The 23,845-nt window shown below is 39.7% G+C and overlaps 1 protein-coding gene across 6 annotated transcripts in view; it reads right to left on the bottom strand.

The window, feature by feature from the left end:
• The window catches only part of Sbno1 (strawberry notch homolog 1), a 58,915-nt gene that overhangs the window by 16,910 nt on the left and 18,160 nt on the right, over positions 1 to 23,845 (bottom strand). For all 6 annotated transcript variants that reach the window (XM_052169128.1, XM_052169129.1, XM_052169130.1 and 3 more), the window contains 19 exons: positions 23,024 to 23,120; positions 21,138 to 21,298; positions 19,784 to 19,917; positions 19,552 to 19,642; positions 17,403 to 17,564; positions 16,636 to 16,771; positions 16,457 to 16,562; positions 16,190 to 16,343; positions 15,480 to 15,662; positions 13,804 to 13,901; positions 11,718 to 11,869; positions 10,003 to 10,200; positions 9,418 to 9,585; positions 9,167 to 9,342; positions 8,389 to 8,520; positions 4,717 to 4,852; positions 3,836 to 3,948; positions 3,663 to 3,734; positions 3,117 to 3,216 (listed from right to left, as the gene is read on the bottom strand). In XM_052169128.1, the coding sequence (XP_052025088.1) occupies positions 3,117 to 3,216; positions 3,663 to 3,734; positions 3,836 to 3,948; positions 4,717 to 4,852; positions 8,389 to 8,520; positions 9,167 to 9,342; positions 9,418 to 9,585; positions 10,003 to 10,200; positions 11,718 to 11,869; positions 13,804 to 13,901; positions 15,480 to 15,662; positions 16,190 to 16,343; positions 16,457 to 16,562; positions 16,636 to 16,771; positions 17,403 to 17,564; positions 19,552 to 19,642; positions 19,784 to 19,917; positions 21,138 to 21,298; positions 23,024 to 23,120 (2,569 nt within the window). The remainder of the gene's footprint in view (positions 1 to 3,116; positions 3,217 to 3,662; positions 3,735 to 3,835; positions 3,949 to 4,716; positions 4,853 to 8,388; positions 8,521 to 9,166; positions 9,343 to 9,417; positions 9,586 to 10,002; positions 10,201 to 11,717; positions 11,870 to 13,803; positions 13,902 to 15,479; positions 15,663 to 16,189; positions 16,344 to 16,456; positions 16,563 to 16,635; positions 16,772 to 17,402; positions 17,565 to 19,551; positions 19,643 to 19,783; positions 19,918 to 21,137; positions 21,299 to 23,023; positions 23,121 to 23,845) is intronic.

The raw sequence follows: 23,845 nt of genomic DNA, 5'->3' as shown, positions 1-23,845 counted from the left end.
CTATAAGAAAACAAAATTATGAAAAATCTTTACAATCCAAATAACGAGCAAGAACACTGGCTGTTCTTCGAAAGGACCAGGCAGGGTTCAATTCTGTACCTCAAGGCCACTCATAACTGGGGATCTGAACACCCTCACACAATCATACATTCAGGCAAAACATCAATGCACATGAAATAAAAATAAATCAACCTATGTATCTTGCTCTATTCCAATCACCTGAATTGAACTGGTAACCAATGTACCCAAAAATCTCTATCCAATCCAAAAACCTAAACCACTAAACTTTACTTTGAGTGCCTGGTTTCTTTGTTTTCTGGTGTTTTTGGTAGTAATGGAGATTGAACTCCAGGCTGTTACACTAAAATTCCCATTAGCCATTCATTAAAACAGCACTTAAGAGGTTGAGGCAGAATAAGTTCAAGTTAAAAGTTAAGCATGGGTAAGTTCCAGGCCAACCGGACTTTGTGTGTCTCAAAAAAAGCAAAATAGAGCTGCCAAGATTTCTGAGTAGGAAAGAATGCTTGCTGCCAAGCCTCTGACCCCACATATGCTATGAACACTGATCACCCAGCACCAACACTCAATTAATTAAAATAAAGGAAAAAAACCACATTAAAAAAAAAAACCTTATCATTTAACAAGAACATCCTGTATATATTTTAGATCCTTTACCTTGAAGCCCAGATACAGAACTGCAACAATTTTGTACAAGTATGATAATAATAGCTGACTAGTGATTACATAAAGAAGATAATACTTTCATTCACGTTTTACCCAGAACAATGCAAATACTAAAAATGGTAAATGTTGAAAAAGCAGCCAACATGTCACAAGTGAGACCTGAGAGACCTCCTTTTGCATCTGGAGACAGAGTCTTGTCATATAGCCCAGGCATTCCTGTAACAAGGAATGCCTCACAAAGACCCACTTCCTCTGCCTCCCAAGTGCTGGGATTACAGTTGTCCAGCAGCAATGACTGGCTTGATGAGACTATTATAAAAGATAGGCCTAGTGGTTCAGCTGAGTGCTACATATCTGGCATAGTAGGCCCAAAACCATTTTCAATCTTAAGAACTGAAAAGACCAAAAAAAGACAGAGATAGGAATACAAAGATACACAAATAAAATAATAGGATTAATATAGATCAACAGGACTCCTTTCAGGAATGAATCCTACTGGGTTAAAAATAAAAAAGTCACATAACTTGTAAAGCTACCTTAGAAGCTCGGAGCCACTTTCTAGAAACCAACTGTATGCCAGAAAGTGACCAAACCTCACATGAAACTATTAAAAACTGTGCTACCCATCATGGTGGTACACACTGTTATAAATCCCAGCACTAAAGGCAGAAGCAGGATATCTCAGAGTTCAAGGCCAGCTTGATCTATATTAAGATTTGCAGACCAGCCATCCAGGGCTTTAATGAGACCTGTCTTAGAAGAAAACAAAAACAAAAACAAACACACACACACACACACAAAACAAGAAACAAATCCTAAGTTACCATCATAATGAAAACAACTTTTCTGCACAAGCACTATATACAAGGCACACATGTGGTACTCCAATACACATGTAGGCACTCACAAAAACAAAATGAAATAAATAACAAAAGATTATTTCTTTTGATTTTATGAGGATGTATGTTTGTCTATATGCATACATGTGAACTCTGTGAAGAGCTACCTCTGGTTTCAGAATAGTATGTCACACCCTCTAGAACTAGTTACAGAGAATCATGAGCCCCAATGTGAGTGCTAAGAACTGAACCCAAGTATTTTACAAAAGCAGCAAATACTCTGAACTGCTGAATCACCTTTCTCTCTCTAGTCTAGGTATTATTTTTAAAGTAAATTTTTATTTCACTAGTATGCATGAGCATAGACACATTTAGATGTGAAGTACAGACAATCAAATAGCTATTTCCCTCTTTCCATCATATGAATATTAAGTATAACTCTCTGTCTGATTGTCTGTCTGAGAAATCTTGACATTGTAAAAAAAAGGGTTGAAAAAGTGAACACTCGGCTGGGCGGTGGTAGCGCACGCCTGTAATCCCAGCACTTGGGAGGCAGAGGCAGAGGCAGGCGGATTTCTGAGTTCGAGGCCAGCCTGGTCTACCAAGTGAGTTCCCGGACAGCCAGGGCTACACAGAGAAACCCTACCTCAGAAAAAAAAACAAAACAAAAAAACAAAGAAAGAAAGAAAAAGTGAACACTCACCAGGATTTTTAATAAATAGTTCTCAAACAAATACAAAAGGAGAAAGATAAGTATAAACTACATGTGATCAGCACCCATTTGATGTGTATTATTGTTACTTGGCTTTGACTTTAAATTTTTGTTTGGAAGAAGTTATTGCTTTGATTTTTTTTTTTTCAAGACAGAGTCTTACTATGTAACTCTGGCTGTTCTGGAACCCACTCCTGTAGAACAGACTGGCCTCCAACTCAGAGATCCATTTGCCTCTGGGATAAAAGGCCTGTGTCACTATGCTAGTCTTTCAAGATATATTTGTTTATATGAGTGTTCTGCCTATACGTATGTCTGGCACCACATGTGTGCAATGTCTGTAGAAGCCAGAGGATGGCTTTGGATATCACAGAACTCGAGTTACTGATGGCTGTGAGCCACCAACTAGGTGATGGACCTAATCTCAAGTCTTCTCTAAGAATGTTTCTAACTGCTAAGCTATCTCTCTATGCCCTGATTTCATCTTGTTTTTATAGACAGGGATTCACTATAGGCCGGTCCTGAAGTCATCTTCTCGTCTCACCAAGTTGAATTATGGGATTACTGGAATATACTACTATGCTGAGTTTGATACTGGGGATAGAAGCCAGACCTTCACAAATGCAAGGCATACAGTTTACCAACCAAGTATCTTCCTGCCAAGTTAAAATTATTTTTCAAGTTGGGCGGCAGTGGCACACGCCTGTAATCCCAGCACTCTGGGAGGCAGAGGCAGGCGAATTTCTGAGTTCGAGGCCAGCCTGGTCTACAGAGTGAGTTCCAGAACAGCCAGAGCTATACAGAGAAACCCTGTCTTGAAAAAACCAAATCCAAAAAACAACAACAAAAAAACAAAACAAAATAAATTATTTTTCAGTTACCTTTAAAGAACTCTCCAGGGTAGTCTGGAGGTGGTGATACCATAGGTGAATCCAAGTTTACAATGGATTTCATAACAATTTCTAAAGCATTTCTTCCATACTGTTAAAAAAAAAATGTTTTAATCAGATTCAACATGTTTTAACCAATTAAATACTATAAACTATAATTGTATCAAATATTCAGAAACCATGGACATATTTTAGGACTGCCTATTCTGTGCCTTTTCAGACAGCAGAAATTTAATACGTTAATGACTTCTTTTATTTCTTTTTTTTTTACATTTCTTTTTTTTTATTCGATATATTTTTTATTTACATTTCAAATGATTTCCCCTTTCCTAGCCCCCCCACTTCTTTTATTTCTAATAACTCATCTTGATGCTATTCCAAATACTCCAGAAGTTTTCCAACAGGAATAAAAAAATGTACATACAGAGATCTATGATATGTCAAATCCTGTCTCAGATGAAGACATAGAAGGCAAAGCTAACAAGAGCAAGTAAGTAGAGTGGTTAGTTGCACATCATTAGAGACACTGAAATGTACCTTGTTGTCAAAGTTGAACCTGCTCAGATCTCTAGATTCTGTTGCTCTTCTGTCACCATGTGTTAGTGCCCCCTGTCAAAACAGAACTTTTGATCAAACCCCTATCAGTCCTTCCCAGAAGTCAACCAACACAAATCATCTGTGATGCACATTTAATACAACTCAAAACTTACCAAACTCTCAAGTCTCTTAGCAACAATAGATGCAAATCTCTGTTCTCCAGCCAGTTCCGAAATCAAAAAGACATACTCTGGAGCAGTTACTTGGTTTGACCTGTGTGTTCTTCCTATAACAAAAATGTGTACAGTTCAATGATTATGTTCATTAGGTAGAAACAGGCTATTCTGAGACCCTAATTCATAGCTTTAATACTTAATAGGTAGAGACAAGGTCTCATGTAGTCCAGAGTGCCATCAAATGCACTATGCAACCTAAGTCAGTCAGGCCTGGTACTCCTGTGTCTATCAAACAAGTGCTGAGAGTACAAGGCTATGCACATCAACCTGGCCAAGCTAGCACCAAAAATACCCTCATAAGGAAAATTAAAGATTAAATAACCCTTTCCAACACCCCATAATAGCAATTTAAACTCTAATCACTGGCATCACCACTCAAGGATCAGAACCTACCATGACAGTGCAAATGTTGGCATCATTTGGTTAGCCAGTGTTACTAATAGCCACTCTGGATGCCACGTGTACATCACCAGATCATGCACATAAAAAGGAAGAGTAATGTACCCCACATTTAGCTAGTAAGAGCTAAAATGACTGTGGAAATAGTGGACTGCTATGAAAGATTCATGGTGTAGAAATCTACAATGAATGTACTTCCGAAGAATCCTGTTCTGAAAGGCCTGGACCCCTTGGCAATGCTACCAGAGCTCTCAATAACATTTGATAACAGGCAAAAAGGAGTTCACCATTCATTGCACATTACAGTATATGGAGACCACACTTCCAGTATAGAATCTGAAAGCTCCTGGTACCTCAAAAAGACAGACTCCCAGAAACTCTTACCTTACCTCCCAATGGGATCCAGTAGAGACACTTACCAAATTGCTGAATTGCTCTATCAGCACTCCAGGGTAATTCTAAAGTCATGTGAACTCTTCGCCTTTGATTTTTAGCTCTCCGATCTGCTTGTAATGAAATACCTGAGCTGGCAGCTTCTGAGATAATAGCAATATTCTGTATCAAATTTAAAAAGGAAACAAAAATCACCTCAGTAGACAGTGATGGCCATGAGTATGTGCTTTGCTCTCCATAGTAATAAGTAAGATGCCCTAGTGTCAGCTGGGCATATGCTGCCCAGAGTCAAGATTAGCTGCTCTGGCATGATGAGTACATAGGCAAGCTGCAGCCAGTGAAGGATAAGTGGGAGACATAATAACAGGAAATAGTTCGGAAGAAAACAAGGCCATGTGGCCTGTCACTATCCACAGCTTGCATAGCAGGTAGTCACCACCAACGCTGACTTAAGTAGGAAAATGCTAGTGAAGCAGCTCCCACATAGAGAGCGCTCCCCTAACAAGCGCAAGGCCCGCAGTCAGAGAGGGTGGTGGACCTGATGGTGCACAGTGCAATCTCAGTATGCAGGAGGCTGGGGCAGGAGGAAAAATAAGTTCAAAGTCATCCTGGGCCACAGCAAGACTCGGAAAGACAAAAACAGTGGTGGTCCTGCCACTGAGACAGGAAAATCAATTGAAATTAGAAACTGAAGAAAATGGAGACAGACTAGACAGAGTAAGGTCCTGTTTAAAGAAAGGGAATAGAGGGACAAGGAGGGTAAGAGGAGAAGTAATGCAAAGCCTTTTGAGGCAGTGTCATATGTAGGCAAAGCTAGCCTAAAACTCAGGATCCACACGTCCTAGACTCCAAAAGTTCCAAAATTATAGGCATATCATGTCACACACTTAGCTAATACAGATATATGCAAGTAGCATCTTGTTTAAACCATAAGTAGGGAAAAGCAACTTCTGCACAGTCTAAAAAAATGTTAATAATTCTTACAAATATGATTTAGCAACGGTATTGATTTTGACAAATTATTTCATACTTGGGTCTGGGTTGATGACATAATCACATAACTCTAACTCAAAAATCAAGGGGACCTGACAGACTTCTGGCTTCCAGAAGAACTCAGAACACACTCAGTTAAAACACTCATACACAAATGGGCATGGTGGCATAACTCTTTAATCACAACACTTGGGGGAAGGAAAGGCAGACAGGTGAACTTCTGAGTTCCAGGCCAACCTGGTATGGACAGCTCCTGGCCAATAAAGGATATATAGTGAAAACTGTGGAAGAGGAATTGATAGGAGAGAAGGGGAAGGCAGGGGAGAGGAGGAGAAAGTCAAAAACTGTGGCCTCAGCCTTTAATCACAGCAGAGGCAGACATATTTCCGAACTGGAAGCCATCTTGGTCTACCTGGGACAGGGAGGACAACAAAAAGAAACCTTGTCTCAAAAAACAAAACAAAAAAACACAAAACAAAGCAAAACAAAACAAAACAACACAACAGAGAAGGGGCTGGAGAGAACGCTCCACCATTAAGAGCACTGGCTACTCTTACAGAGGTCCTTACTTCAATTCCCAGCAACCAGATTGGCTTGAAACCATCTATAATGGGGTCTGATGCCCTCTTCTGGCATGCAGGTATGCATACAGATAAAAAAGTTCATATACATAAAATTTAAAAGAGAAACAAAACAAGACAAAACAAATTCTCATACACAAAGAAAATAAATATACATCTTTAAGAAAGCAATTTCTTTCTTTAGGCTGGAGAGAACTCAGGGAACTCAGACTTGACTCTCAGCACACACACAATGGCTAACCACCATCTATAACTCTGGCTCCAGGTGTCTCAATGCCCTCTTCCAGCCTCCAAAAGCAACTGCAAACACATTCATACATGTAAAATAAAGTTTTTCTCTTTTCGAGATAATCCTTGGCTGTCCTAGAACTCAGTCAGAAGTTGAGACTTGTCTCAAACTCAAATATCTATTTGCCTGTTTCTTGAGTGCTGGGATTAAAGGTGTGCATCACTATTTTGCCAGTCTGGCAAAATAATGTAAATCTTTCTTTAAATTCTATTTCTTTCAAAAAAATATTATAAGCAAAATATAGGTAATTATGGAAGCAGATGGCTAGACTGGATCTGAGAACCCTAAGGTTTGAGGAAATTCACGACTAAGGCCTCAGGTGTTTAGAGTGAAATACAGTAACAGAAACATGCTCAGGAACCCTACCGAGAACACGCACTACAGAGAAGTCTAAAGAAGGGTCCTAGGGATTCAAAATGTCTTCAGTGTCAGGTATGAATGAAGAGTCTACAAACCATACAAACGCATGGCACAAAACTAAAACAGAAACTCAATAAACCAGTAATCTGAACACATGGGCTTTTTTTGTCTTGTTTTTAATCAAGATCCAGGCTTGCTATAATAGCTCTTGCTGGCCTTGAACTCATAGAAACTCAACTGCTTCCCTCTGACTCTGAGTGCTGAGATTAAAGCAATGCTATGGCACTTACCTTCTAATTATTATTATTATTTTTTTTAATTTTTGTTTTTTGAGACAGGGTTTTTCTGTGTGGCACTAACTGTCCTAGAACTTACTCTGTAGAGCAGGGTGGCCACACTGACCCCAAGCTCAGAGAGATCTAGTTGACTTTACTCTGGGGAGCTGGGATTAAAAGTGCATGAAAGCACTGTCCAGCAGTATTCTTACTGTTCTAGACTCCAAATTAAATGACACTAGATATCACTACATCATGCTGACCAACAGCTAATTTTCCTCATCAGATGACTAGTGAGGCCTTCTCTTGCTAGATACATTACATAATGGCACTGGTAAAGGTGCTAAAGAGTAAGAAGTAGGGTCTAGCTGATACAAGGAAGTCACTGTAACAAATCCTTAGGGCTCTGTCTTGCCTTGGACCCTTCTTGTGATCCTACCCCCCCCTTTTTTTGTTACCATTCCTTGTCAAACATAAACAGAAGTATTCCTCATGTCCTTCCTTTCACAACAGCTAAAACTATGAAATTACCAGATAAAATAACTTCTGTCTTAAATGTTCCTGTGGATATTTAATATCAGCTATGCAAAAGTAACTAACACAGAAAGAAGAAAAGGAGGGAGGGAAAAGAAAGATTAAAGCAATCATTACCATGACCTACTATTTTTATATTCAGATACCTCTCAATTTAATTTTTTAGACAAAGCCTCATATAGTCCAGGCTAGTTTAAAACTCCTACTTTACTGCAGCTAAGAAGAATGAGCTCTTGCTGGGCAGTGGCAGCCCATCCCTTTAATCCCAGCACTTGGGAGCCAGAGGCAGGTCTGGTCTACAGAGTGAGTTCCAGGACAGCCAGGGCTACACAGAGAAACCCAGTCTTGGGGGGTGGGAGGGTGGAGAAAGAAGAGGAATGAGTTCCCAATCCTCTACCTCTACTTCTAAGGTGTACCACCTCACCTAGCTTGTGAATTCAGGAGTTCAAAGGTTCTCATGCACGATACAGAATCTATACTACATTCACCTTATAGAAACTCAAATATGTAAAATAATCAGTACAATTAGTAATAACAAAACAGACTATTCATAAGTATGTAACAGATGCTGTGGGTGTGAGAAAATGGAGAACAGCTCCTTCTGAAGCTGACGCCTAAAACAGGTAGGCAGGTGCCTTCTGATGAGCAGCACCATGGAGAGAATACCTTGTCTCCGTCCATGAACCTCTGCTTCTCCGTGATGTTCAATATCTCCACAGGCACATCAAGTTCAGATCGTGACTCGTAGGATATGCTTCCATCATCGTTGCTCACCACCCGCCCCTTGCGGCCAGTCATCTGAGAATAAACATCAACAGGGTTTTAAGGAAATTGGCTGGGAGCATGAAACATGGATGTGACAAGATGTCACTGGGGACAAAGAAACATTTGCAACATGAGAAACTGGTACATGGTCACAATCACAAAAGATGCACAACAGTACAGGAACCAAGCACAGACCAAACAATCAGACGAGGACAGGATTTCTGTAGTCATGAGAAATAAAGCAGAAAAAGGCTTCTTAGGACATTCATTTCACAGAATTTAAAGTGAAGAAAGGGACTTGAGTGGTAATTCAGTGGTTAAGAGCACTGGCTGGCCGAGCTGTGGTGGCGCACACCTTTAATCCCAGCACTTGGGAGGCAGAGGCAGATTTCTGAGTTCTGAGTTCGAGGGCAGCCTGGTTACAGATGAGTTCCAGGACAGCCAGGGGCTATACAGAGAAACCCTGTCTCGAAAAAACCAAAAAAACCAAACCAAACCAAATAACAAAAAACCCTCCCCCGCCCAAAGAACACTGGCTGTTTTTCCAGAGGTTACAAGATCAATTCCCAGCAACCACATGGTAGCTCACAATCATCTATAATGGGATCTGATAACCTCTTCTGTCATGCAGTCATAAAAGAAACCAGAGCACTCATACAAACAAACCACATCTATTTACCTCAGCCACATTTTCAGGACCACCAAGTTCATCAATAAGTTCATCGAGGGTATTAGGAGGGAGATCTTCAGCTAATTTTTCTAGTTTATCAAGCAGGTCTTTCTTCATCTGTTGTGCCCTTTCAACAGCATCTTGACTTGTTATAAGGCTGCTGTTACTGTTGCTGTTACTGTTGGCTGATAAAGAACATTTGTCAATCATCAGTCAAATTTCAATAGCATATTTCCAAAGCAGAAGTTCCTGTGTGGTACCTGGTGCACTGTTGGAAGCAGGTGAGATGACTGGTGCAGAGGAGAAACTAGGCCGCTTTGATCCGAGACCTGATGCTAACAAGGCACTTTGAATGGAATCTGGATCGATACTTTTCTTCTTTTTTTTATCTTTGCTTTTCTTATGGTCTTTCCTAATTAACCATGGATCTAAAAAAAAAAAAAATCAGGCAAATATGTATCAAATAACTTATTAGAACATTATGGAATTTTCATTTGTGTTTTTAAAGATTTGTCTAATTTTTAACCAGTTATTTTTATGTATCTATATGGAGATTAATTGGTACAGGTGTCTTTGGAGGTCAAATCCTCCTAGAGCCAGAGTCAGGAAGTAACAAGCTCTCAGACCTAGATGCTGGAAAATGAACTCAGGTTCTCTGCAAAAACAGTATTGACCACTGAGCCATATCTCCAGCACCTAGAAAAGGTTGTCTTGTTTGTCTTTGACACAGGTTCTCACTGTGTATCCTTGGCTGGCCTGAAACTTATAGAGATCCTCCTACCTCTGCTTCCCACACAACAGCTCAGTCTCCTGCTCATATACGAGATTTCAGTGAACTAACTCACCATCCTCATTGTCTTCACTGGACTCATCTCTGAAGGGATTGAAATCATCATCATCACCAGAACTCATGTTTTTAGAGCTCTCGTAGTCACTTTCTTCATTATCAGAGACATCAGACTCACTTCCACTGTCGTCAGAGCTGCTTCCAGTAAGGCCACCAACTTTTCGTGCTTTTTTGGCTTCGCGGGTAATTTCTTCACCTACCCTCAAAAGCCACAAACAAAACTCAGCTAGAAATTCATTGTGTATTTTTCCTTTTGTTTATTTTGAGATATGGTTTTGTGTGTGTGTGTGTAGCCCTGGCTGTCCTAGAACTTGCTCTATAGACCAGGCTGATCTCAAACTCAGGGAGCTCCACCTGTCTCTGCCTCCTGAGAATTAATTACTAGAATTAAACGTGTGTGCAACAATTGCCCAGCCTAAATTTAACGTTTCTAAAGCTCTACTGTGTCGTATTTCAATTTTTGAGTTGTCTAGTGAGAAGTGCAGACAGCAAAAGTGCACATGTGAAAAGCAAAGCGAGTTCCCACGGCCAAGAATTCAGGTACAGTCAGCTACTCAACAAGAAACTGGATGTAGGAATACAAACTCAAAACTGATGGAAAAGAACATGAGGAGCTGGATCAAACCACATTATATGCATGCATAAAATTCTTAAACCATAAAAAATTAAATAAAAACTCAAGATTAAGTTCAAACAGAATCAAAATCACACTCACAATTAACTATTAACTAGGTTTGAAAAGAGTAATAGTAACTAGACAGAAAATACCTAGAAAAATTAATGTATAAGCCAGGTGTGGTGGTACAAATCTCTAATCCCAGAACAAGGGAGACAGACACAGGTCTGCCTCTGTTGCATTCAAAGCTAGCCTAGTCTACAAAGTGAGTTCTAGGCACATTAGGATTATATGAGACAGTATCTTAACAGACAAAGGGGGTAAGGAGAGACACAGATGGCATCCTGATATATAAAATCTAATTTTCAAAGGTAATTAAGTGGCCAGGTGGTGGTGGCGCATGCCTTTAATCCCAGCACTTGGGAGGAAGAGGCAAGCGGATTACAGAGTAACCCTGTCTCGAAAAAACAAAAAACAAAACAAAACAAAAAGTGGTTGGTTCGAATGACCTAATATTTAAAAAGACAGTTGTCCTCTGACTTCAACACTCAGAGTGATACATGTGCATGCATGAACAAAAATAATAAAAAACATTTCAATATGAAGAATGTGTGTCTTGTATCTGAAATGATTACGAGTGTCAGGTCATTAGTCAAACAAGACAGAAAGCGTCCAATCACATATTCTAGTTTTCAACAATCCAAGCTAATTAACCAACATGAATGAATACAATTCCTAATAATTAACAAGTACACTAACCAAAGCCTTAATCAGCAAGGCAAACATAATTCCTGCAACCCCAGCTGCTCCAAAGACTGAAGCAGGAAGAATGCAAGCACTGTCCAGTACTACCAAGAAACAGGGGTGGGAGGATGGGGCACTGCCAGCCATTACAATGTTACAAGAGGGCTGCTGTGACAACATAAGACTAAGTGAACCTAGAACAATCCTAACCATCCCTCTAATTTCCTATGACTCTAACCAATAGGGAAAAGCATCAGCCCCTTCCTATTCAGGGAAGGCAGGAGCATCAACTAGCTAATACTAAACAAAGACCAACAGCACTGTCAGCATCAACTACTAAAAGAAGCACTCACCTTTCCGCTTCTTTATTTTATTTTCTTTACAAGGACTATCTCTTGGTGAACTGTTGTTACTTGGGGCTGTCAAATCGATTCCCAGCAAACTATAGAGTTTCTTCCTGTCTGGAGCAGGGAAGTGTTTTTCAATCAGTGACTGCAATACCCCTCTGTAGGAAAAAAGCAGTGAACCTTACTACTTCATGTGGCACCTGTGGAATCCTAAATATATTTAATACATTTTCTTCAATGTTGAGCAATTTTGGTATCTCAGCTCATGTAAATTTTAAGAGAAGCCTGTTCAGCAGCATTAAGCAAGACATACACCCATCTCTTATACATTGTTGTCCTTACATTAATCAGTAAGACAGAGACTGAAGAAATGGTTCAGTGAGTAAGAGTTTGCTCAGCAACAGTAATGAAGATCTGAGTTCAAATCCCCAACAAACTAATTAAAAACAGCATGGCTGCATGTGCTTGTAACCCAAACATAAGAGGGGGAAGAAACTGACCCTGCCTGAGTGCTCACTAGCCAGTCAGTCTAGCTGAAATGGCAGGGCTTCAGTTTAGAGACCCTTCCTCAAAAGAGTGAACGAGCAATAGAAGATACTCAACATGCTGCTGTCTATAAATATGTACACAGGAGCATACACTATACACAGGTGTGCACATATACATACGCCATCCATACACAAAATGATATCAAGAGTAAAGGGTTTAAGGAGGGCATATCAGTATTTGCTTGTAGTCACAACTATTGAAGGAAACTTATGCAGCAGGTATCTTAAGCCCAGAAATTCAAGACTGGCCTGGGAAATAGCAAAACCCTTATGTAAAACAAACTGAACAAAGAGATTACTGAAATTAATTTCAGTAATAGTACATATACTTATCTCAATTATTATCAGTCTTCAATTTGTAATTAGTAAGATGTCTTACAATTATAATACATCTTACATTTCCATTTAAAGATGTCTTTGAAACAGTGTGCTTCACACTACACTAACAACATAAATGTACTTACATACTGCTCAGGCAACTTAACATGTGAATAGTAGAAGTTTCTCAATGATTCAAAACAAAAAGATATTTTACAAGCGTTTTCAGTGACAGGAATTCCTAAAGGTCTTGGATGTGTCCCCCCAAAAGATACAGAACAGCCTCAAAGCTATCATGCTGAATTTATTCACTTAACATTTTCTAAGATTTAAAAAAATTATTTTACGTGTATGTTTTTGTTTGTTTGTTTGTTTGTTTTGCCTACAAGTATGTCTGTTAATCAGATGCACGCCTAGTACCCTCAAAAGCCAGAAGAGGGAGTCAGAGCCCTGGAACAGGAGCTGTGGTTGAGAGCAGGGCCACTTTAAGAGCAGACACTTACTGCTTCTAATTAAACTCTGAGCCATCTCTCCAGTCCCCTCTATTAACTTTTTTCCTTCATGACTTTAAGACAGCGACTCACTATGGCCTAGAATGGCCTTGGACTCTCAGAGATCTGCTGCCTATGACGCCCCAGTGCTGGAAAAAAGGCAGGTAGGGGCCTCTTCAATTATCATCTTCAAAGCTGTCTGAAGTTGCAATTGCAATTTCCACGTTTCATCTTTGTAAAATTTTATATCCATCTGTATATGGATATGAGGTTCATGATATGCAGGTGCTCACAGAGATAAGAAGAGAAGAGTAAGCTATCCTGGGGTTACAAGTTATACACAGGTGTTGGAACTAAAGCCAGGTCCAATAGGAGAGCAATATGGGCTTTAAACATTGGGCTATCTTTCCATTCCCCAATATTGAATGTTTAGAATAGATTTTATGACATTATGTCAAAATAAGTGTCACTTTAAAAAAGTAAGGGTTTTTTAAAACATGCAACACTATATCTGAAGTTAAACCAGTTTCAATATTTATAAAAAATCTAGCTGTTGGTATCTACGTAAAGTCACCAAAATGCTCAGTATCAGGACCATGATACCTATTATTTCCCAGGTGATTTATTATAAAGAAAGAAAGCACAGAACCGTGAAAACTCAGAAAAGGACAATTTTTAAATGAAATGCTAAAGACTCATCTAATTTAATATTCAAAAAGAAATTTAAGACATTACTTGGCAGTTGAAACAAAATCATTTAGTTCTCCTCCACCCTCTTCCAAGGCCTCTAAAGTTCTGGCTTCTCCTGTAGACTGCAGACCAATTACTACACACTGGAAAACACAAAATACACAACTATGAGTAATATACTAGGGCTTTTCACCAAGGCACATGCTAAATATGTAAAAAAAAAAATTTTTTTTAATTTCAAAAAATGACCTAACACATTAAAATAGTTTGGGCTTCATTTACTCTATGTGACCTATGTGTCACAAAGTGGAGAAACCCAGGCATTGTAGCACATGATAAATGTCCCTGACCTTATGGCATTCATAATGCTTAGTGTTTGGTGTGTGTGTGTGTGTGTGTGCGCGCGCCACTTGTTCATACTCTTCATACTCTCTAACACTGGCTGTCCCAAACTCTGGGATAAAAGGTGTTTATCACTACTGCAAGGTGACCCTTTGTGTTTTAAGGAGATATATAATCAGACAAAGCTGGCAAGCTTAGAGTAATACTTAAAGCTGTTAGGAAAGAACACTCCTGAACAAAACACAGAGCACTCCTTATGCTGAACTTTCTAGACAGTCATCACTGAAGCCCAATTCACACTCTGATAGAGCCACAGCTGACCTTGAGATCCTCCAGTATCTCTCTCATGTGCTAGAACTAGATATACACACTACCTGACACTTTTTGGTCTTTTTGTTGTTTGCTTTTTGAGACAGGTTTTCTCTGTTTAGCCCTGATTGTCCTGGAACACACTGTGTAGACCAGGCTGGCCTCAAATTCAAGAGATCTGCCTATGTCTACCTCCCCAGTGCTGGGATTAATGGCATGTAGTACCACTGTCTGTTTTAGAATTTATTTTTAAAATTTTATTTTATATATGACACTTTAGGTGTCATATATATATTTTCAGACACACCAAAAGAGGGCATCAGATCTTGTTACGGATGGTTGTGAGCCACCATATGGTTGTTGGGAATTGAATTCAGGACCTCTGGAAGAGCAAGGGGGTCAGTGCTCTTAACCTCTGAGCCATTTCTCCAGCCCATTAGAATTTATTTTTAAGGATATCTCAAATTCGTTAATACAAGACAAATTATTGTAGCAAGTCCTACTACTTGTGATACTAAAACAGGAAGACTGTCAGTAGTTCAGCCTAGACAACCCACCAAATACCAGTATGTTATAGAACAATACTGTCTCAAAACTAAAATAAAATAAATTAACATAAGATCTTTACTCCAATAGTATTTTTAGTAACATACATTTAAAGACTATTCCAAAGCTGGGCATAGATAGTGGTGCAGCCATTTAGCCTTTAATCCCAACAGTCTGTGAGTTGAGTCCAGCCTGGTCTACATCTTGAGTTCCAGGATAGCCAGAGCTATGTAATGAGACCCTATCTCAAAAAAACATACCAACCAACCAAACAAACAAACAAACATAGAAAAGACTATTCTAGCCAAGTAGCAGTGGTATACACATTTAATCCCATCACACAGGAACCAGAGGCAGGTACATCTCTGAACTTGAGGCCAGCCTGGTGTACAAAGTGAATTTTAACATAGCTACCCAGAAAAACCCTGCCCCTCCCCACTTCCATAGTCTATTCCAAGTAGAAGACCCCATTCCACCAAGACCAGTCAGCTGAGCACAGCCACACCAGACACTCTCCCACTTACCTTGCCGTTCTTGATCTCCTCCCGGGCCAGCTGCACCACCCTTTTCACTTTGGAGGCTATACACAGGTACTTAAAAAACCTCTGGTGAGCAGACCAGAACTGACCCCACATAGATTTCTTCATTCTCTGCTCAGCATCAATCAAATCTGCAGCTTGTTGAAATCGTTCTCTAGCAATAACCCACTGAAAACACATAGACAACATTTTACATGAATCTTTGAATGGTGTTAATCAAAGGTGATCCTTTTAGCCAAACATGTTGTCACATGCCTTTAGTTCCGTCACTAAGGAAGCATGAGAATCTCTGAAAGTTCAAGGGCAGCCTGGTCTACATAGCATATAGAGTTCCAGACCAGCTGCAATGACACAGAGAGGCCCCATCTTCACAAAACCTGACTCCTTCAACCAAAATAATGTGCAGTCACTTGGGACAGACAAAGCCTGGACAATTGGGATTCTCATACTAAACTATCTCAGAAAGTACACTCCCTAAAGCCGTATGTCATTTAGGATATGGTTAACCTGTAACTGTGAGTTCAATCTGAACTGAATATGAATTACCATAAAAAAATAAAAATACAGTCAAATAAGCAACTGTGATTATCTGTTGTTTTACAGCCTAAAAACATTCTATGTTGAAATTTTTCAAGGGATAATACTCATTAAAAACAATTATCAGACACAGTAAATATACTGACAACATTTCTCACCAGCTTGACTGCTTTGTTATACATTTTAACATAGCTTTGAGAAAGAAGAACTTCCTCAATTTTGAAGGTCACTCCAGTAAAGCTCAGCTGTCGTGCAATGTACATTCCTCTAAGCTTCATATCCATAGCAACAATTTCCATGGCACCAACACCTCTGAACAAAATTAAAACACACAGTAACTATCAATACACAAAGCAGGACTTCCCACATAGAAACGGTTCTTGCAAAGACAGTTCTGGCAAAAACAGTGCCACAAGCCTCATTACCTGCGTTCCACAGCTTGGATAAAATCACTGAATTCTCTGAATGGAGTTCCCTCGCCCCATATTCCAAGACGGTTCATATAGGCCATGTTGCGTGGTTCAGAAGCACCTAATAAATATCCCAAACTATTATAGCTGCAAAACTAACAAGCAAATATATTTCTGATTAAATGTATACTCACCAGTGGCACTGGCATACACAACTCTGGCTTTTGGCAATTTGTTCTGAAGCTCTAAAACAGCCAAGCCTGTCTTGGTTGGCTTTGAAGAACCAACAGGACATAAGTTTTTTGCTTTGTGACATTCATCAAACACTATCTGTAAGAAAGAGCTAAGGAATATATCACAGGGCAGGAACTATTCAGGAGTGTGGTTTATAGAAAAGGAACCTACAGGGATCTCTAGATTCCATACATAGATGAAGGCATCTCTGCCTCATCTCTACTCCTTTTCTTTATACTGAAAATTCTGAGGCATTCTCTCAATGTGGTATTCACTCCAGCTGCAAATTTCTTAACAAAATGCAGAGAAGGATCCACTGAGGCAAAAGCTATGCTCTACAGGGGGAATTTCAGGAAACCATAAACAACTAGCAACTAAGTTAAACAGCACTTCAGACCCTGGTGCTCTCAGGACAGCAGCAATTCTGCTGTAAGCAATGAGACAGGAAGCACTAAGTGAGTACTGCTTCCTCCCTCAGTCTCCTCAAGCATGCGCTCCCCAGTCATGGAGGCAGACATCACGAACCCCATGGGGAACAGAGGATGGAGCAATCCCCCAACACCTTACAACTAACTACTTTTCAGTTTTCTGGGACTGGAATCCCAGGACTCTCAATTATTAAATTGATCACCCCACAAAAAACTCACTCAATCTCATTTTTTCTAAAGGTCTATCTACATGTAACTTTTCATGCCATTAAAACTCAGCAGTTTCTACTGAAGGATACCACTCCATCGAAGTCGTCACCACACCAGTGCAGAAGCTGTTTTAACCTGGTCTTGTATTTACCACCAGACTGGCTTTCACCAATAAGCGAGGAATAGGTAGCAAAAATAACACCTTTTTTCACACTCCCATTGTGTTTAGAAGAAATCTTTCCATATTTAAACTAAAAAAGAAAAACCAGAAGAATTTGATTAGTATACCTTCCTTGCAGCAATATCTACTCAAATTTACAATACTCAAGGTAACAGGTTCATGACAGACTCTGAAAAATCAATACATATGACAACTCATGAAAACTACAGATGCACACATATCACCAAAACACCACCAAACAAACAAAAACCTATCAAATCAGATTCCCTACGAAGGTTATAGCACTGGCTCCACAGGTACCTGCTATGCACTCATTGTATCATAAGCTGAACTCAGACTAGGCTAAAGCACAGCACCGAGCATGCTCTGGATTCTATCCCCAGTACCTGCAAACACAGAATTCTGAGTAATGTGCCCATAGGTTACACTGCTCAGAAATCAACATACCTAGATGTCAGATGCATGTTTTAGGTTTACACTGCAGTCATTCAAAATGTAACACATTAACTGCAGATCTACTTAACTAAATACAACCTAACCAGAAAAGTCACTGACCTACCAGAAGAAAAGCCAGTGAGGACATGTATCTCAACAATGGGCCACATATAAACATGAAAATCAGATTCACGTCCTCTGATTGTCAAGCCTAGTAGGGAGCTATTAGTAGGGAACTTCATAACCAACAAAAGGCACACAGTACATATTACAACTTATGCCAGAAGGCCAGACTTGGTGGTACGTGCCTATAAACCCAGCATTCAGCAGTCAGTGGTAGGTAGATCTCTATGAGTTTGAGGCCAATGTGGTTTACATATTGAGTTTCAGGACAGCAAGAACAACACTGTGACACCTTGTCTCAAAAAATAAAAGGAACTTATGCCACACATTTACCTTAGCACTAGGGAGACACTGGCAGGAAGAGTTAACGAAACCATCATGGGCTAATATATGTAGTAAAACTATTTTAAAAACAATAGAATGTGCTAGGTAAGCATTAAAATTTTTTTAAGGTTTATTTGTTTATTTTATGTATATGAGTATATTTGTATGCTGTCTTCAGACACACCAGAAGAGGGCATCAGACCTCAGACAGATAGTTGTGAACTACCATATGGTCACTGGGAATTGAAGTCAGGACCTCTGGAAGAACAGCTAGTGCTCTTAACCATGAAGCCATCTCTCCAGCCCAAGCATTAAAATTCTAATCATGTTAAAATATATTTTAAATATAGAAACCCATTTTCTTGTTTCCACATTAACATAAGCAAAATCATTTAACTCCATTGTTAGACAAATACCAACAGTTCACAAAACAGTTTATAAATCAGAATGATTCTTTCTAGCCTGCACAAATGTGTTGACTGCAGTAATGGGTGCACTACTTTTTTTTTTGTTTTTAAGATTTTATTTTTGGTGGTGCACACCTGTAATCCCAGCACTCTGGGAGGCAGAGGCAGGCAAATTTCTGAGTTTGAGGCCAGTCTGATCTACAGAGTGAGTTAGTTCTAGGACAGCCAGGGCTACACAGAGAAACCCTGTCTTGAAAAAAACCAAATCCAAAAAAAAAAACAAAAACCAAAAACCAAACCAAACCAAAACAAAAAACCCAACAAAACAAAAACCAAAACCTTTATTTTTGTTTTATTTGAGTTCACTGTCACTGTCTTCAGACACACCAGAAGAGGGCATCGGATCCCTTTACAAATGGCTGTGAGCCACCAAGTAGTCACGAGGAATTGAACTCAGGACCTCTGGAAGAGCAGCCAGTGTGCTCTTAACCACTGAGCCTTCTTTTCTATATACAGGCAAAGAAAGTATTCTAGAAACTAAGACAATATAATACTGGAGACCAAGATGATAACACCATTATACCAGGAACCATGCCCACACTGTCTGCCACTAACACATCCTTAGCTTGGCATGTGTTATGTGGAATAGCTCACTTAATCCTCATAACAAACCCAATTCTCCAACTCTCCCGGAAAATTACTCTCATTCTTACACGTAAGTCAGTATGCATTGACTGATAGCCCCAATGAACAAGGAAGCTTCCATACCTTATTTAACGAATGGACCAAAATGTTTTTTGCTCCAATATCCCTTAAATCTCTTTCAGCATCATATTTTAAGTCATTTGATACACTAAACCTATCAAAAAAAAAAAGGTAAACAAAAACTTTAATTCTACTTTTGAACAGAACTAAGGAATAAAGTCAGATCTTGACACTACAAAAAAAATATTCATTTAAATTCATCTCCATACACTAGTAAGTCAGCCTTGGAACTTACCACAATGCTCTTTTTCTACTCAACAAATAGTTTTCATATATGATCCCTGCTATCGTCCGGCCTTTACCCACACCAGCGCCATCGCCAATTAAGAAGCCAGCACGGTCTCCATTAGGGAGGAATGTTTCATGTTGCTAAAACAGAGATAAATTGGGAAAATATATGTCACTTTCTCATCAAAGCAGCTACTGATAAGCTGGCCATGTTTTAATAAATAAGCTCCCATCCAATTAAAAACAAAAGAGTATTAACATTCCTCTTTCATGCAATTTGATATAAGAGTGCCCCCTACCATGAATACTCCCCAAGTACAGGAACTAAACTTTTTACTTCTACCCTGCCACAGAAAGCCAACACATAGGTGAAGTGGCTCTCCAACTCCTCTTCACACCTGTGTGAAAATAGGCCAACTTTCCTATGATGCGTACATCATGGGGACAGTTGGCTAGTCACAACACTGCTTATCTTACAGAGATTAACTTGAAACAACATCTCTTCAAGCATAACAGAAGTGAGTACCATTCGCCTGGCACATTACCAATAGCACTTGAGCAGCACAGGACTGCCAGTTTAGTAACTATGCAACAGTATGTGCTCTCAAGTCTTTAGGCAGGGAAAAGGAAACATATACCTCGGATTCCAAAAAGCATAGTCTTAGAGCTTAGAGAAAAGATACCCGCAGGACCCGCACTAATGATAGCCCCATTAGAGGTTATGACTTGTTATTTCTACTAGCAGGCACTCTCTAGATAGCTACTGCACCTTCTCTTTTCCAAATATGTTAACTTTTCCCAGACAAGGTTTCTGTGTAGCCCTGGCTGTCCTAGAACTCACTCTCTATACCAGGCTGGCCTAGAACTGCCTGCCTCTGCTAGGATTAAAGGCATGTGCCACCATCACCCTGCTAAGATAGAACTTTTGAAAAATTCTGTTTCTAAGTTTTTTTGGCAAAGAAAATTTACCTTTATTAAAATTGTATTTGGTGGGCGGTGGTGGCACACGCCTGTAATTCCAGCACTCTGGGAGGCAGAGGCAGGCGGATTTCTGAGTTCGAGGTCAACCTGGTCTACAGAGTGAGTTCCAGGACAGCCAGGGCTATACAAAGAAACCCTGTCTCGAAAAAAACAAATCCAAAAAGCTAAAAAACAAAACAAAACAAAAATTGTATTTTATATGGGTTGGAAAGAAGGCTCAGTAGCTAAGAGAACCCACTACTCTTCCAAAGTACCTGAAGTTTGAGACTCAGCACAGACCAAGTAAATGACAACTAACTAACTGAATGAATGAATGAATAAATGAATGAAAAAAAATTAATTTTATGTACCAATATAAACCATGGAACTTAATTAATTACCTGGGCTGCATAGGTAACTGCCTCAAGCTGTAATGCGGAGAGCCAGCCGTTATCAATGGTTTCTTCAGAGATGGAGGTTTTGTACCAAACATCAGGAGGAGTGACACTGGACAGAGAGCTAGTCTCCACCACTGCATCAGGGTGACGCAGGCCAATTTTTACTAAATAAAGATTTTAAAATGTTTCATTTAAATCATTTGAGTAACATTTCCAGTTTTATTACAAGATATTTGTCTAATGTAGAGAAAACAGTAACTACTCACTTTGAGCTTCTGTATAAAGTTACTAATTGTAAAGTACTTCTCAAATTTGACAAAAATTACCTAACTACACAGTTTAGAGGTAGATGATGAAAAGACCTAGTTAAAAAGCAGACCTCCAGCTGGGCGGAGGTGACACATGCCTGTGAACCCAGCACTTGGAAGGCAGAGGCAGGTGGATTTCTGAGTTCGAGGCCAGCCTGGTCTACAGAGTGAGTTCCAGGACAATCAGGACTACATAGAGAAACCCTGTCTCGAAAAACAAAAACAAACAAACAAAAAGCAGACTTCCTCTGGAGGCACAGGCAGGCAGTGCTCTATGCCAGTCCCGCACCGCAAACATAACTAGATATGGTAAGGCACACCAGCAGTGCACACTAGCAGTCTCATCTACCATGAGAGATGAAGTAGTAGGATCAGTTGAGACCATGAGCTGAAGGCCAAACTAAATACAAGGAAACCTGATATCAAAAGGTTAAAAAGCCAGTTGGTGGCGCACACCTTTAATCCCAGCAGTTGGGAGGCAGAGGCAGGCGGATTTCTGAGTTCAGATTTCTGAGTTCGAGGCCAGCCTGGTCTATAGAGTGAGTTCCAGGACAGCCAGGGCTACACAGAGAAACCCTTTCTCGAAAAAACAAAAAAAAACAAACAAACAAAAAAACAAAAAAAACAAAAAAAAAAGGTTAAAAAAATCTAGACAAATTTCCCTCTTACAACTCTTAATGTAGCAAAAAGGATTAAATTTCCATACAAAAACTAAAACTTTCAACCTCCTATCATGCCCACCAAGAAGTTATTTATATTACACAAAGGGCAGGAAAATAGCATTACTAAAAACCAATGAAGTCAAGCCTAGTGGCTCTTGGCAATCCCAGTATAGGACTGACAAGAGATCAAAGCAAGCATAAGCTCAAAGCAGAGACTATCTCAGTAAAGTTAAACAAAAGGGTATGGACCCCAGGCAAGGCAGCTTATACTTCAAGCATTCAGACAGTAGATCTCTATGAGTTTGAGACCAGCCTAGCAGAGAATTCCCAGCACACAGAAAACCTGTCTCAAAACATAAACACCAAAGCCCCAAAGAATGGAAAGAAGGTTCCAAAGTGCCTATAATATGGATAAGGTGTGAAAACTAGTGTAAACTCACAATGTGTATTTGTATCTCCATAATTCACGTTAATTTTATACTCAATACTTAATAAGCAAAACTAGCTAGCAACAAAATAAACAATCCCAAGGATTTACTGTCATGGCTTTTAAAGACTTTAACCTCAAATAAGGTTCTAATTTTTTCTAAAAGGGGGAAATCAGAGTAAAACTTCCCAAAGGTAAATTCCACTTAAACCATAACCAGGTATGGTGGGACATGCTTGCAATCCCAACCAGCAACTGTGGATCTGAGGCAAGAGGATTGCCAATTTGAGGAAAGTCTGTACTTCACAAGAACTTGGGGGTGGGGGTGGGGGTGACAGGCAGGCAGGCAGGCAGGCAGTGGGCAAACAGCGGGGTAGGGTGGGATAGCTCACATCTGAGGCATCTGACACTGTCAGGCACTAACATATAGTGGTTTAAGACAAGTTCAAGGGGAACTTGAGTCTATCATTTTGACAAATCCAGAAGACATACATTTTATTGGCATATACTCTGCATAGGTCTCTGCATGACCCATTTCTTCCTCATCTTCTTCTTCTGGCTCTTCTTCCTCTTTAACAACAGGAACCTTCTGCAATACGAAAGTACAATCAATCATAAGTATAGAGAGAAAGGCCCAGAGTCTGTGGGACTGTTACTGTCTGCCCAAAGATAAAACAGCAATGACAACCTACACAGAAATGGGCCACCCACAGGCTTCTATTCCCTTAACCCACCATCTGGAATGACTTTGCCCCTCAATGCTCACACATTTCTCTCCAACCCCAGTCTCTTCAATCTAGGACTTAAAAAAATAAAGTGTGGGATGAATAGTGGGACACACCCAGGAACAAGCTATCAAACCAAGATTTTATAGAATGTGCAAATATAAATAAGGATTAGCATTTTTTTGACACAATGAGAAGACCAAAGGATTAGCATTTTGACATTTTTTTTCTTTCTCTTTGTAAATACTCCACAAACCATGCTATCCACCCTAAACCACAATTAGGCCCTTCTTCTTCTAGCATGCATGTATAACCACAGTCCTTCTATAGAACTCCACCTCCCATGGCCATTTCTTCAGTATGCCTTAGATCACTGATTTAAAAGCAGAACCAACACCACCTCAGTGCCTATTAGTGCTTGTATCCTTCTGAATCCCTGTCAAAGTACATCCTTCCTACTCCAGAAAGCCTACAGAGGGACAGTCATGGTGTCCCTTACTCATATCCCAGAGTCTTTATTATACTTTTTCTTCCCTCAGTTTTAACGCAGTATGCCACCACAGTCTCTCTACATTATATCGTTTGAGGT

Source organism: Apodemus sylvaticus, chromosome 22 (genome assembly GCF_947179515.1).
Source record: "Apodemus sylvaticus chromosome 22, mApoSyl1.1, whole genome shotgun sequence".
NCBI classification, from domain to species: Eukaryota; Metazoa; Chordata; class Mammalia; order Rodentia; family Muridae; genus Apodemus; species Apodemus sylvaticus.
The sequence above is the reverse complement of the archived record's forward strand: the minus strand, read 5'-3'. Positions and strand labels throughout refer to the sequence as shown.